The sequence below is a fragment of the Canis lupus genome, chromosome 6 (genome assembly GCF_003254725.2).
Source record: "Canis lupus dingo isolate Sandy chromosome 6, ASM325472v2, whole genome shotgun sequence".
In the NCBI taxonomy this organism is placed as follows: domain Eukaryota; kingdom Metazoa; phylum Chordata; class Mammalia; order Carnivora; family Canidae; genus Canis; species Canis lupus.
The window spans coordinates 23,335,595-23,351,018 of NC_064248.1; the positions used below are offsets into that span (position 1 = coordinate 23,335,595).

At 48.9% G+C, this 15,424-nt stretch overlaps 1 protein-coding gene across 9 annotated transcripts in view; it reads right to left on the reverse strand.

The window, feature by feature from the left end:
• Positions 1-1,359: 1,359 nt before the first annotated feature.
• The window catches only part of VWA3A (von Willebrand factor A domain containing 3A), a 59,830-nt gene continuing 45,765 nt past the window's right edge, over positions 1,360-15,424 (reverse strand). For 4 of the 9 annotated variants that reach the window (XM_049111305.1, XM_049111307.1, XM_049111303.1 and 1 more), the window contains 12 exons: positions 14,881-14,971; positions 14,081-14,191; positions 13,281-13,378; positions 11,934-12,071; positions 10,653-10,761; positions 7,384-7,528; positions 6,516-6,660; positions 5,924-6,075; positions 5,026-5,149; positions 2,666-2,763; positions 2,410-2,475; positions 1,360-2,104 (listed from right to left, as the gene is read on the reverse strand). In XM_049111305.1, the coding sequence (XP_048967262.1) occupies positions 2,424-2,475; positions 2,666-2,763; positions 5,026-5,149; positions 5,924-6,075; positions 6,516-6,660; positions 7,384-7,528; positions 10,653-10,761; positions 11,934-12,071; positions 13,281-13,378; positions 14,081-14,191; positions 14,881-14,971 (1,263 nt within the window). In that variant the 3' untranslated portion in view covers positions 1,360-2,104; positions 2,410-2,423. Of the gene's footprint in view, positions 2,105-2,409; positions 2,476-2,665; positions 2,764-5,025; positions 5,150-5,923; positions 6,076-6,515; positions 6,661-7,383; positions 7,529-10,652; positions 10,762-11,933; positions 12,072-13,280; positions 13,379-14,080; positions 14,192-14,880; positions 14,972-15,424 lie in introns of those variants that run through there. The other 5 variants (XR_007411247.1, XR_007411248.1, XM_049111306.1 and 2 more) reach the window with 5 other exon arrangements.

Genomic DNA, 15,424 nt, shown 5'->3' on the forward strand with positions numbered 1-15,424 from the left:
TACAAATGGAACAAATTGTATTTGTCCATTTTACCATGGGGGACATTTAGGTTGTTTCCAGTTTTTGGATCTTATGGATAAAGCTGCTATAAACATTCTCCTATGTGTCTTTTTTTAAAAAACATTTTTTTAAATTTATTTGACAGAGAGAGAGAGCACAAGCAGGGGGAATGGCAGAGAAGCAGATCCTCCACTGAGCAGAGAGCCTGGCACGGGGCTTTATCCCAGGACCCTGGGATCATGACCTGAGCCAAAGGCAGATGCTTAATTGGGTGAGCCACCCAGGCACCCCTCCTATATGTCTTTTATGGAACATATACGCTTTTTCTCTTGGAGTGGAATTGCTGGATCATAGAACAAGCATATATTTTCTCTCAGCAAAAGTTGTTACACAGTTTTACAAAGTGGTTGAACCAATTTACACCACCCTATGCCCTCCCAAGCAGGGCAGGAGAAGGAGAGTTCTAGTTGCTCCATTTCTTGATATTGTAGGTCTTTTTACCTTTTGCCATTCTGGTGGGTGTGCAGTTGTATATCACTGTGGTTCTCATTTGCATTTCACTGATGGGCAAGGCTTTGAGTACTTTTTCATATACCAGTTGTCCATTTGTACCTGTTTGAGTGTTTTGTCATTTAACAAAATTAGGCTGGTCATCTTTTTCTGGTTTTTAAATATTTTATTTATTTATGAGACACAGAGAGAGGCAGAAACATAGGCAGAGGGAGAAGCAGGCTCCCTGTGGCGAGCCTTATGTGGGACTCGATCCAAGGACCCTGGGATCACTCCCCAAGCCGAAGGCAGATAGATGTTCAACCACTGCACCACCTGGGTGTCCCTGCATATGAGTTTCTATTTTTTGTAATTAAAAAATATTTTATTTATTTATTCATGAGAGACACAGAAAGAGAGAGGCAGAGACGCAGGCTGAGAGAGAAGCAGGCTCCCTCCGGGGAGCCCGATGTGGGACTTGATCCCAGAACTCCAGGATTATGCCCTGAGCTGAAGGCATACACTCAACTGCTGAGACACCCAGGCGTCCCTGCATCTGAGTTTTTATTTTATTTATTTTTTTAAATTTTTTTATTATTTATTTATGATAGGCACACAGTGAGAGAGAGAGGCAGAGACACAGGCAGAGGGAGAAGCAGGCTCCATGCACCGGGAGCCCGACGTGGGCTGGGTCTCCTGGATCCTGGGTCTCCAGGATCGCGCCCTGGGCCAAAGGCAGGCGCCAAACCACTGCGCCACCCAGGGATCCCTGCATCTGAGTTTTTAAATAAAGTTTTATATCACCAAAAATTGACACACACACACACACACACACACACACACACACACACACACGAACCAGTCATCACTTCAGCTTAAAAGTCATTTTGCTCCTATTTAATTAAGTACCAGCAATTTTTTGTCTCAGGATATGACCCCAGACCACATAATACATGACATATTCATTTTGTATGTACACAGTAGGGCTGGGGCCCAGCCTGATTTGCACCTGTTTGAGCAGAGCACTCTCTCTGGACTTGGCTCCAGAGCAGACTTTAATTCTGTTTGGTTGAACAGACAGGTGGTAAGCCCACTTGTTTATTCTCCCAAGGTGGGCTGACAGTGAATCTTCATTATGTGGACCAGGGTGATGGGAAGCACTGAGTGAGGGGACTAGGGTAGAAACAATATCCTCTGGTTGGTTTCCAGAGGTGGGCTCCCACAACTGAGCTGGGTGCTCCCAGTTTACTGCAATCTGCCCTGTGGCAGGTTCTGGGGACCTAGAGATGGTTAGGACACCAGCTTCATTTCTGGGTAGAGCTCACAGTCAAGGAGAAGAGTTGGCAGGGAAACAAGGAAGCATGACATGGGGTACTAGGCATAATAAATGCTAGGTGTTGCTGCTATGAAAAGGGATGTTTGGCCAGGATACAGTGGGAGGAAGGCTGGAGGCTCCCAGCTCTCAACGGGTCTCAGAAACATCTTCACAGTGGAGCTGATGTCATTTGAGCTGTGCCTTGATTGAAGAGCAGAAGCCATCAGGCAGAGGGTGGTAAGAAGGGGGTTCCAGGCAGGCCTCGGTGCAGGGCTTCCCAGTGAGTGACAGTTTTGTGGCTGGCGTGTAGGGTATGTTGGGAGACAGGGAAGGAACATTAGGGTAGACCGAGGATGCCAGAGCCTTCCCTCCCTCAGCATCCAGAGAGCCTTGGTGCCTGCAATCCTGTTTCTTGGGAGGAACTCTGGGTTACAGCTTTCTCAGGGCCAATGTGTGCAAAGTGAGTGATTATTTGTGAGGTGGCCTTTCTGTTTAGAGGAATCACTCTGGTCCCTCCCTATAGTTACAGCTGTCCATGATACAGAGCCTGCTGTCAGCCCTTGGTGGATACTTACAAGATGAAGAGCTTCTCCTTTCCTCTTACCTGAGAACACATCTCTAAAAAAGAGTGACATTTGGTTCTGTGTTGTTTTTCTTCTGGAGTTGGGACCTAGAGGACAGGAGATGAAATAAGATGATCCCCCTTAATGCCCAGATTTCTGGGCCTGGTGGGGAGAAGCAGGGCAGGAGCTTGGGATGGAAGGCTGCCATGATCAGGATGGACTTGGTCTTGAGGAGGCCCAGGATCTGGGCAGGCTGGAGCCATGAGGCAGGTGGGAGGGGCTGCTCAAAGGGTATACCTGAAGGACTGGGCCTTCCAGAGGAAGCTTCTGGCCTTGGTGATCTCCTGGGCCAATCTCCTTAAATCATCTCCTTCAAACAGTGGCAACGTGGAATCCTTGGAAAGGGGAAACAAACATGAAGTTAGATCCATCAAATGACTGGATGTAACCTGAACATCCAAAGTCTCAGCAGAAAAATTTTAGAGTTAATCAAATGCAGCCTCTCACCCAGGGCAGAAAATCTGTGGGCCTTGGTTTGCATCCTTCCAGGCACAAGGAGCTCACCACCTGACAAGGCAGTCATTCTGCAAATGGGACACTTTAAGATGAGGCACCTGAGAGTCTGTGTCGGGATGGGTGGGCAGTGGCAAACCGAGATGGCCACCGAGCTTCCCTGAAGTCTGCCCCTCTCTTCCCAGCAGAAGTGGGACATGCTCCTTATCTCACTGTTAGGCAGCAAAATCTATTCCACTCTTTCTCCATTGCTTCTATTTTTCCCCCCATTGCTTCTAGTAAAACCAAGCTTCACAGACATGTTTTTCTCGTAGGTCAACCCATGGAATTCCAGAGGCTCGTGTTAAAAACACAAGTTCTCACAATCAGCAAGAAAATGTAGGAAAAAGATGAAGCTGCCTCCACTCCTTGACAGCAGGAGCAGAACGATCCCATTCTGCATCCAGACACGATTTAAAGAATCTGATCTGAAGAGGTATTAAACTGCGGACCTTTGCAATACTGTCAATGTATTCTCCTGTGTATAAGGACACGGGTGAGGGGATCCCTGGGTGGCTCAGCGGTTTGGCGCCTGCCTTTGGCCCAGGGCGTGATCCTGGAATCCTGGGATCGAATCCCACATCGGGCTCCCTGCATGGAGCCTGCTTCTCTCTCTGCCTGTGTCTCTGCCTCTCTCTCTGTGTCTCTCGTGAATAAATAAATAAAATCTTAAAAAAAAAAAAGGACACAGGTTCTTAGTAATATTCATTACTTCTACTTGTTCTTTTTTTTTTTTTTTTAGATTTTTATTTATTTATTCATGAGAGACAGAGAGAGAGAGTTGTAGAGACACTGGCAGAAGGATAAGCAGGCTCCACGCAGGGAGCCCAACACGGGACTCGATCCAGGGTCCCCAAGGATCAGGCCCTGGGCTGAAGGCGGCGCTAAACCGCTGAGCCACTTGGGCTGCCCACTTCTACTTGTTCTGTTCTCTGAACTATTTGTAATATTTGTCCCTAGAAGAGGTACTTGAATAAAGGAGTCATGCAAAGTACTGGACTTCAAAAATTATGCCATGTCCTGTAACATGTGCTTTAACCTCCAAAAACAGAAACCTGGAATCTGGTTGTTTGTCTTACTTGATAATTTGTTGTCTTGAAATGTTATAATTGATAGCACCATGTTCCTAAATGTATAAACATGTATATAACTTTTCAGTCAGATCAGAAGAGCTTGGTTGGTATTCTTCTCTTACCTGGCCTGTGTGACTTTATCAGATTTACTACTTAAGATCATTTGCATATCTGTGTTTTAATGAATTGAACACTGGGAGACAGAAATGTGCACGACTCAAAGGAAAGAGGTTAAGAGCTTGGGTGTCTGAGCTCTGGCTTTACCATTTGCTATGTCCTTAGTTGTAGCCCTATCCCTTGCTGAGCCTACTTATTCATCTGTTTAACGGCTATAGTAATGGCTGAGAGGATTGAAAAGTCATCTATAAAAGCAATGGACCTGCACAAAGTAAGTGCTCAATGAATGTGATCTGTTCTATTATTTTTTTAACGTTTTATTTATTTATTTGAGAGAGATAGAGATAGCCACAGAGATAGTGAGAGAGAACACGAGGGAGAAGCAGGCTCCTGGCTGAGCAGAAGCCCAACATGGGGCTAGATCCCAGGACCTTGGGATCATGACCTGAGCTGAAGGCAGGTGCTTAACCAACTGAGCCACCCAGGCACCCCTGTTCTACTAAATTTTTTTAAAAGTTTTTAAAATTTATTTTATATAGAGAGAAGGTGTGTTCCTGGGGAGGGGGGAGAAACAGAGGGGGAGGGAGACAATATTAAGCAGATTCCCTGCAGAGTGCAAGGCCCCACTCAGAACTTGATCTGATAACCCTGAGATCATGACCTGAGCTGTAATCAAGAATCAGCCCAGTGGACTGAGCCACCCAGATGCCCCTGAACTGTTCTATTGTTAAATAACACCTCCACGCTCTGCTTCTTTCCCACCTTGAGGAGAGCCAGCCGAGAGGAAGAGCCACAGGGAAAGAGAACCCTTTCTAGCCAATACTTGCTATTCTTACAAGAGAAGCAGAGGGGGAGAAGCCCACATCTGCTGACAGTATATGGAGACAGTTGAACAGCCTTCACTCTGCAACCTACCCTTTCGTGCATGATGCCCTTGGTCAGCAGGCCATGGATTCTGAGGAGTGTGTCCTCATCAACGGGGCAGTGATAGCGGCCCCCCGTGAGGGCGGCCAGATTTCTCAGGAAGTCACCCGCTGCCCTAGTAGGGAGAACAGAGGTTCTAGGGCCAGGCCCACTGACTGGCTAGGCAAGCTCCCTGCACACCCCCAGCCCATTGGGAGCTCAGGTCTGCTGGGCACTGGGCCTCGGGCGCTGAGGCTCTGTGCCCTTGAGACCATGTCAGCATCGCGAGCCCACACCCTGTCAGCTTATGGGCTTGGCGGCCGCATGAAGCAGATTCAGTGCTTTCATGTCGCCACTTAGCATGAAAGCACACGGCCAGCACACGTTCCTTCATTAGACATCTAGCCAGGGCCTGCTCCTGGGTGTTAGGCCTGGCGGGGACACAAGTGTGACCTTTACGGAGCTCGTGGCTTAGATAGAGATCACATATGCACCCAAGTCATCAGAGTTTTGCCAACAACATTGAAGTCTTTTCTGGAAGGAGTAGAAGCTCTCTGGTCTAACACACGTTCCTCTATGGTGATCGTTTCTAAAAAGAACCGTAACAAAGCTACTTTAAACTTTTTCCCCCCTCCACATTCACTAACATGCTCCAGAGAAAGATCAGGAAGGAGAATGCCCCGTGTGCCCAGGGAATCAGCGCCAATCCGTTTCCAGGCTGGAGAAAGTCAGGAGAGCGGGTTCTGGGGGGCTGAGTGGGAGGTGGAGAGAGGGCTTTCACTCGGGCCTAACCCTCGCCGGCCCCTTCTTGCTTCCCGCTCACTGATGGGGGCCAGGAGAGGTCAGGGTCTAAGGGGAGGCCTTGGCCCTCACACATGCAGCCACAGGAGAGGCACACAGCGCGGCCCACCTGCCTGAGTGGTTCAGGGCAATGGTGTGCATTTTCACATCTCCTGTCTCCGTAAGTCTTTGGACTTCACGCAGAATAAGGCTGCAGCTTGTATCTGGCTTCCCGTCGGTCAGGAGGTACAATCCTTCCACATCGTGAAAAGTGAAGGCTTTCTGAAAGAGGGCGGGCAGGTCGTCTGGCTCAGGGGTCAGTGCTAATAGGGAAGGGTAAAATCCAACTGCCTGCTGTCCCCAGGGAAACTGTGTCTGACTGGATCCCACTGACTTGTCCATTAACAGTGAGAGATGACCAGCCTCTTTCAGCCTACCACAGACTGAGGAGACTGCCAAGGTTTGGGAGAAAGAGCACGGCCCACTTCCTGGCTGGTTAACCCCAGCCAGTCACTTAACCTCTCTGAGCCTCTGTGTCTTTACCTATAACATGAGAACCAGAATCCCTTTCTTACTGGGTTGTTGGGAAGATGAAATAAAGCAACAGTTCTTAAATCTAAGAAAGTGCTCTTTGTAATTTGAAAGCCTCACGCAGTATCAGTTTTGGGGGTGATGGTATTTTCTGTTTGGCCAACAGGGTTGGGCTTGGTGGTAGAACTTGCCAGTAATGCCTGCAAGACGGAGGTGCTCCCATGAGCGCGCAGGTGGGTCACCCACTGCATAGCCTCATGACATGCCTCGTCGGTGGTCTCCACCAGGGTGTCCCGCCAGAGTTGCAGGTCCTCTGCAAAGCTAAGCAGGTTGAAGCTGGGAAGAGAGGAGAGATGGGGTGGGGGGCAGAGAGGAGGTGAAAGAGAGTGGCTAGAAAATGCCTGGCTGAAGGATCCCCTTGAGGAAGCTTCATGCCGATGAGCTTCAAGCACCTATAGTGAGCGCCTGCCCCCCCCGCCCCTCCCCAGGGAGAATGAGAAGGTACACATTGGATACAGACTGAAGTAGATTGATGTCCCACCTCGGCCACTAACAGAGTATGTGATCTCTGGCAGAGTACTTAGCCTAAGTCTCCTTTTCTGAAAAATAAGAATAATAATGGCAACACCTCCTAGGGGCGCTGTGAAGATGGAAGGAAATCATGCACTCAAAATGCTTGGCCTGTAGAAGGTGCTCAATCAATGTTTACTTATTAATAAGAAGGCAAGGATGGGTCCCAGCCTAGGATCAGAGTCTCCTGCTATCTCCTAGCGTCAACCTGTCTGGGCAGAAAAAACAACCCCAAACCCCCTCTCTTAAAAAATCAGGTTAGCTGAAATCCACAATTCAAGGCCACCTGGTGGTTCCTTGGCTCTGCTTACAATGGTCCCTGGGCCTGAGATGGATTTCTAAAGGCTGCTTTACTTCTACAACAGAGTGCAGTGTTTTTTACTACTTAAATAAGCTTTGCCTCCAGGCCTCGTGAACAGTGAAGACAGAAGCCCCCAAAGGGCCCCTTTGATCATCCTGCCCACACCCACTTGCACCCCTGCCTCTCACCTGTCGCAGTGCTTCCGCAGCTGCTCCCAGATCAGCAGAACCAGCTCCGTCTTCACCTGCTGCAGGTAGGGGCCCATGGATCCCGACGTGTCCACCAGGATGCACACTTTGCGCTCCAGAATGGTGCCAAACAGTCGGCGGCTCCCTGCTCCGAGGTGGTGGGGGCAGAGGTAGGGAAGGAGTGAGGGGTCGTTCCCTCCCCATTCCCGAGGTGGTTTTCTCACAGCAGCTATCAAATACAAGGTCTACCAAATACACCTGTTGCCTGACTGATCACCAATCAGATGTCAGCCCACTGGGAGATGGCCTTTGTGGTGGTGCTGGTGGGGTGTTGGTTGTCCAAGGGCAGAGCCAGTCAGTGGTCGGGGCTTTGGAGGTCAAAGTTTCATATGCGGCTTTGCCTGTGATCTATGATCACTTGCACAAGTGGTTAAAATTGCTCTGGCCTTGGGGCGCCTCGGTGGTTCAGTTGGTTAAGTGTCTGCCTTCAACTCAGGTCATGATCTCAGGATCCTGGGATCGAGCCCCGTGTTGGGCTCTCTGCTCAGGGGGGAGTCTGCTTCTCCCTCTCCCTCTGCCCTCTCTCTCTCTCAAATAAATAAAAAATCTTTAAAAAAATCTTTAAACAATTGCTCTGGCCTTGAGTTTCCTCATTCCTATAGTTGAGCGATGGGACAGAGTGGTATTTACAGTATTGTTTGGAGCTGGAAAAGATGTTAAAGAGCATGGAGTCTGTCAACTGGTCAACAGAAATCAGCGGAGTCTGGTGCTGTGCCCTCATGGAGTCAGGCAAGGAAGACAGATGTTAGATTTATAGTTATGGCTCTCCGAGGCTCATGACAGAGTGTCATGGGGCACACCATGGGGAGAATCTGAATTCTGTGGGTGAGCTACCACTGCAAGAGGAGCAGGAGCGAGTGGAGGAAAGAAGTGGAGATAAGGAGGGAACAGCCTGGGAAGGCCTGAGCTGGAGGAGGAGAGCATGGTGTGCTCCAGGACAGAGGGAAAGCCCATGTGAGGAATCAGGACACCTGGGATGGAGAGACCCGTGGGGAAAGGGACAGGAGGTGAAGTTGGTGACGTGCTGAAAGGATTTGGGATTTATCCCAAGGGGAAATAGAGAGGGCCAGTGGCTTGCCAGCGTCACAGAGACTGGCGGTGACCGCAGACTCTCATACCACATCCTCTGATCCACACTTTAGTCAGGGACACCTGCTACCCTACCCTTGCGGCTCCACAGGCTAACTATGGAGGAAACCTAGGGGGAAAGCTGAAGGAACAGAAGAGGATGCGTAGCATTCTTGATCACCCCTCAGGGACCTCAGCAGAGGCAGTAGTAGAAACAAGGGGAAAACTGCTACAAAACAGATGATGGGCTGCTTTCCAGGAAAAGGTAGATGGAGCTGGCTGGACCCTCTGCCCAGGAATCTGCCGGGACTCATCTGGGGGTATTCTCTAGCAGTGCTCATGTCAATATGAGGAGCCATCCTGGGGCAGGGAGACGTTCCATGAGGATGGCCCTCCGGGCAGCCAGCTGAGGGACCTCTGACCACAAACAGCTGGCTGATCCATTGTAGGAACCAGAAGGTGGAAATATAGTGCAAGTCCCCAAGCCCTGTCCTTTCTACCTCAAATCTCTCGGACTCTTTCTACTTCATCCATCTCCATCATCCCCACCTCTTCCAGCTAGCCTGGTCCTTCACCTGGGCCACTATGATGCTACCTGATTCCACTCCATCCCCTCAGCAACTTATATTCCATGCAGCAACCAGGGGGATTATTGCCAATGCTAACTTGATCACTTTCCCCTTATTTAAAACATTTAGTACCTTCCAACTGCTCTTAGGGTGAAGTTTAGACAAGGCTTCATCTCTCTGGGATGGTCTCACTTTTATTCTCCCTCATTCTCAGCCATATCGGCTTCTTTTTTAGTCTTTATACTCAGCATTCCCCCACCCCCCAGCACCTCAGACATGCCTGTCTTTCTTCTCTTGGCCCAGCAACATCTATTCACTTTTCAGATCTTGGCTCAAATATCACCTCCTCAGGGAAGCCCTCCATGATCTTCCTGTCCAGGCCTGTCACTCCTCTTGGAGGCTCTCACTTCACCATGCCCATCTCCTGTCTACACGTCACTGTTGTGACATTAGACTTGTTTGTGAGACTCTTTGGTTAATGTCTGTCTCCTAGACCATATGCTCCTTGAGCTCAGGGACCCTGCTGGGTGTTGCCTCCCACCATCTTCTAGTGCCTGATGAGACAGCAACACATATTTGTTGAATAATGAATGAGTGAATAAGTGAAGTAGCCCTGGGTTTTAAAGTGTTGGTGGCATTTGAAGTATTAGCTGGTGCTGGGGTGAGCACTTGTATGCGAAGTGGGGATTCCATTGGTCATCACACCCTTCCCTGCAACAAATGTGCTTTGGGATTGGACAGAGGCATATGACCTTTTTGCTCCATGTCAGCCTCTGACCTGACAACTACACCTGGAGTTGGCAACACTGCCCCTCATCCCACCCGAGGTTCTGGGAAGCAGCAGTCATCACTACACACTACACCCCACTGTACAGTATGGTCTGTTTTACCAGGTTCTACTGCAGAGGATTGGACCTAATGAAATTGCACAGGATCCTGAGGGGCCTCTATGAAAGCCTCCCCCTCTCCTTCCTCCTGTTGTCCCAGGAACCATCCAGGCCCCAAAGCCTCAACACCCCCTGTCCAGCTCTAGCTAGCTCCCTGGTCTCTTGGACCTGATGCTTCTGATCATCTCTCAATCCCCAGCCCACCCTTCCCTAGGATGTGAGCCTGGCTCTCCTGGGCCAGCCCTGCCATTTGCCGGCCCGAAGGGGCCTCAATACTCTTTGTAAGGAAGAACAGGGATTCTGCTCTGCTGGGAGCCCCTCCCATATCCACCTTCATGGACCAGCTCTGTGGGGTCCAATCAATACTGAATTGAACCTCTTGAGAGTGAGCCCCTGAGTCACGTCCAGGAGGGCAAGGGGTGGGAGATGGCCTTGCAGGGTGGGCCTGGACAGGCCTGGGTTCTCTCTGGTGCCCTTTGGCCTACACTCTACCTCCCTGACATCCAGCACCTTGCCTGACCTTGGAATCCAGAAAATCGTGTTGTACCTGGATGGCCCTCCTGGTCTCACCCCTGATCTGATGGTTTGTGCACCTGGCCTGGGAAGGGCTGGCCCTGGTCCCTGGGGTTGACCCTGCACTTCCCCTCATGCCCTTCCTGCACTCCAGGACAGCAGGAAGCCTCACCAGACAACAGCCACTGCAGCCTCTGGACATAGCGCTTCATCACCTTCTCCAGGCACGTGATGTATACTTCAATTTCCCTGGGCATCCACTGGATATGTCTCACTCTCCCCTGGATGAAGGCAAGCCAAGGCAAATTTCCCCACATCAGCTATGTCTTTAGATCCCCATCACCCCCATAAATAGTTCAATTGGTTATGGTTAATAGTTTCCAAAACATCTGTTAGGCAGATTTGTTACAGGTTTGCTATTTGCTTACAGGTTTTTTTCTTTTATCAAACTATTAGATTTATGGTTCTAGAGGAGTAGGGGAATTGGGATGATGGTTTTGTGGCAAATGTGGTCACTGAAATAATAAAAAACGTAGCATCTCTAAATTTTAAATTAGAAAACCCTTAATAGTAGGATGGGAAGTCCATAAATGTCAAACTAAAAGATGACCATAGACAGAGAAGGGGACAGAATGATAAAACTCCCATAAAAATCCTTCTGGTGAATAATTTTGAGTTTCGTAGCTACTTTTGACTTTCTAATTTCTCCTAACGCGATAATGTCATATAAAATGGAAAGAATAGAAAACAGGGTCTTCTAAACACACACACACAGACATACACACTCACACACACCATGATTTGTTGCTCACTTGTACTAAATTTCCTTGTTCTAGTGTTAAAGCAATGAAAAAAAATTACCCCCAAACTAGAAACTAGAGAACACAGTAACCTCCCCTGGGGGGCAGAGGAGAAGGGAAGCCCGCTATCCTAATAGAACCATCAGCAGCACTGGGGGTACAGAATTCTGGTGAGTTCTTCAGCCACAGCCTATTCTCAGCAACTTTCTTTCTTTCTTTTTAAAATATTTTATTTATTTATTCATGAGAGACACAGAGAGGCAGAGACATAGGCAGAGGGAGAAGCAGGTTCTCTGTGGGGAGCCCGATATGGGACTCAATCGCAGGATCCCAGGATCACGACCTGAGCTGAAGGCAGACACTCAGCCACTCGGCCACCCAGGCGTCCCTCTCAGCAATGTTTCTAATTGTCACACCATGTAGCCCATCTAGCTCTGGGGGGTGGTATTGGGCCCTCCACGGGTTGACTTTTCTTCCAACGGGATCTGTATTTCCTTATATGCCGAGAGCAATCCCACATTTGGGTGGAAGCAGGAAGAGAAGCCATGGCACAGACATGCACATGGAGTTCTCCCCAGCACACTTGTGCCATTTGTGGCTGATCACAGACAGGGGGTGGCAGGAAGAGAAGAGCAACGAAACCCACAACTTACGTTAATTTCTATGCTGGGCAGGATGGCGCAGTGTTTGGCTGACGCCAGCCCCTGGACCGATTTTTGATGGGCGCAGCTGGGACCCATGTATCTGGAGATTTCCATCTTCAGTTTTTTTAGTCCATAATTCGCTACCCACTCGAGAAGAGAGGAAAGAACTATTATCTTGGGTAACATAGGCTTAATTGAATGATGGTCTGACTCATCTATTGAACCTTATGTTTGAAATCTGTCTCATATTGGAAATGTGGGGTTTCTCGGTCCATTGAGCATCCGTTGCCTGTGGATTCTTTCCCCTGTGCTGGGGAGAGATGCATAAGAAATATGGGCAACAGGGGAACACAATTTATTGAGCATATGCTACTTTCTAGTCTGGTGGACACTGTTAGTTCCCCAATTCCATTTCAACTCTCTCCCACAAAATTTGAGTGGAAAGCTATGATTGGTCTGAAGTTCAGCCTAAGCCAATTTGGAGAATCTCAACCTCCCTGTCACAGTGAGAGAGATAAGAATGGGCAGGTTCACGGCAATTACAAGCATGGCTCCGGGATCAGCCCAATCAGACCCAAGCTCAGACTTTTACTGAATGGTTGTGGGAAGAAAGATGTTCTACTTTCAGGATATGAACAAGAAGGGGAATTTCTGCCGCTTGCAACCAAAAGATTGACACCACTAAGTGATTTACACAAAATACACTTCAACTAGCATCAATCCTATTAGGTAGGAACATCTGTCTTCATTTTTACAAATGAGGACCCCGAGATTCTGTGACTAGCTGGATGATTTGCCCAGCCAGGAAGTGGCAGGCCCAGGTTTCAAACATAGGTCTACTTAACACCTCCTCCCCATTTGCCACTTAAGCAGTTATCATAAGCAGCTTTGTCCCCGCTTCCTTTTTTTAAAAAAATAAATTTATCTTTTATTGGTGTTCAATTTGCCAACATATAGAATAACACCCAGTGCTCATCCCATCAGGTGCCCCCCTCAGTGCCCTTCACCCAGTCACCCCCACCCCCCACCCACCTCCCTTTCTACTACCCCTAGTTCGTTTCCCAGAGTTAGGAGTCTCTCATGTTCTGTCTCCCTCTCTGATATTTCCCACCCATTTTTTCTCCTTTCCCCTTTATTCCCTTTCACTATTTTTTATATTCCCCAAATGAATGAGACCATATAATGTTTGTCCTTCTCCAATTGACTTATTTCACTCAGCCTAATACCCTCCAGGTCCATCCATGTCAAAGCAAATTTTGTCCCCACTTCCAACGATGCCAATCTTCCTAAAAGTAGAAGGTTGGTAGAAGGAATTATTGCTTGGGGGGGCATGTGCTGGTGCTAAGAAATTCATACCTCTTGGCTTGAGCAAATTGTATCCTTCCTTGGCAACTGTATAGAAGAATTAACCCTTCGTATGCCCCTTCCTTGAGGGTACTTCTTGTATACAGAACCTAGGAGAAACAGAGTGAGGTTACTTTGTACACCTCTCATTCCTCCACCCCTCCCTTCCCCCTTGGGTTTCCTTTTGCATGTTAACTTCTCTGTGAATCAAATCAGCCAGGGGTGTGTGGGTGGCTCAGTCAGTTAAGCACCTGCCTTCTGTTCGTGATCTTAGGGTATTGGGATCGAGCCCTTCATCAGGCTACCTGCTAAGTGGGGAGCCTGCTTCTCCCTCTCCTTCTCCCCCCACCCTGCTTGTGCTCTCTCTCTGTGTCAAGTAAATAAATAAAATCTTTAAAAAAATCAGCTTTTAAAAAAATGTGCTGAAGGGCAGAAGGAAGGCTTTTAGGTGGATCAGGGGAAGCAGGCTCAACCTCCCCATCTCCACACCTCAGGGAATCCTTGCTGGGATTTGTACCATTTCACAGTCATCAATGGTGGGGTGCTCATCTCCACTCCCTTCCTCATTTCCCAATCAGACTCAGCAGAGAACGCTGCCTCTGATGGATGGAGGATGAGTGGTGTCAAGAATTTGCACGTCTGTTTCCCTGGGTTGGGAGACCTGAGTCGTTTGAGGTTAGGCCTGCTCTGGAGGTACGGCTGCCCATGTCCTGGGATAGTCAGAGGGGGTCTCCCTACCATGGGGCCTGCTGACCTTACAGTTCCCCAGGGGCAGGGGGGCTGTTCAGACATTTGTGTAGTTTTCAACTCACCCACATTATTCCTTGTCTCTGTATAAAACAGTGAGAGAGATGTCTCTGCTTCCCTCCACCTGGTCTTCCTCCTCTGTTGTGTGGTCCCTCCTTTCACTGGCTGGGCTGCAGCTAGGGGACAATTGGCCTGTTGGCTGGAGCGACCTTGGGGGTGTCATGTGGTGACACTGTCCAGCTTGCCTTAGAGACTTGTCAATTTCAGCTATGTTGCACCCTTGAAATAGAGCTCCAAGATGGCTTTGAGGTCCTTTGGGACTATCCCAAGTCTTCTGGCCTCCCCTGGATCAGCCACAGCTAGAGCTGCTTGTTACCAAGTACTGATGTATACCAGGAGAGGTGATAAGAGCTTTCCATACCCTGTCTCATCTTATCCTCACGGTGCCCCCATTTACAGGGGGTAAGGGGGCCTCCGAGTCAGCAAGGATCCCACCCAGGTCTCGCTCACTCCACAACTCTGAACCATTCTGCTATGTCCTTGCCATTAGAAATAAGATACATGGTCTTGGTTCTATAAACTGAATACTTTAATAAAAATACTTGATGCTCTATCACGACCCGCTGGCACTGGTCATTAGCCCGTCTGGGCCTAAATTTCTTTATTAGTAAAACGGGGAACAAATAGATTACCTGTCACACAGGATTGATTGTTGTAAGCTTTAAATGGGACAATCTTAGCAGAAGGGCTGGCATGTGATCAAGACTCATGCTCATCAATCATTTTGGTTACTATCATAATTAATTCACATCCCACCCATGCCCGCCACCCTCTACGCATGAGCCTGAGCACAGCCATGCCTTACCTGGTGGGACGCCTGCTTTGCCACTGAGTGGCCGCCATGTCAGAACTTGCAAGGGGGATCTCTTCTCTCTGTCAGGGTCCTCTTTAAGGCTCTAGAAAACAGGCAGTCTGTCCCATCAGTAACCTGTTCTCCTTGGCAGGCCCAGACCGTGCGTAGCTCACTCCCATCCCAGGGGCTGCATTTCCAGGAAGTCTTGTCCACACAGGCACTGCCCTCATTCAAAGAACTCCATGAGGTTGTAGGAGCCAGCCCAGGGGCATCATCACCTTCCCTTGCCTTCCCAAACTCTGGAATGAAACCCCAGGCTCAATCTGTCCATTAGGAATCTGTACAGGGAGGGGTCAATGGGAACAAATTCTTTGGACATGTTTGCCCCATCTCCTGCTGCAGACTCAGAGGAGACTGTGGGTTTTAGGTAAAAAAGTGTATGCATGTGTGTATGTGCATGTGTGTGTGCATTTCATAATAGAGAGAGAGGGCATGCTAGGACAGCCGTGGGATTTGCCAGAACTTTCTTCAGTTACCTGCCCTGCTTCCTACTGGA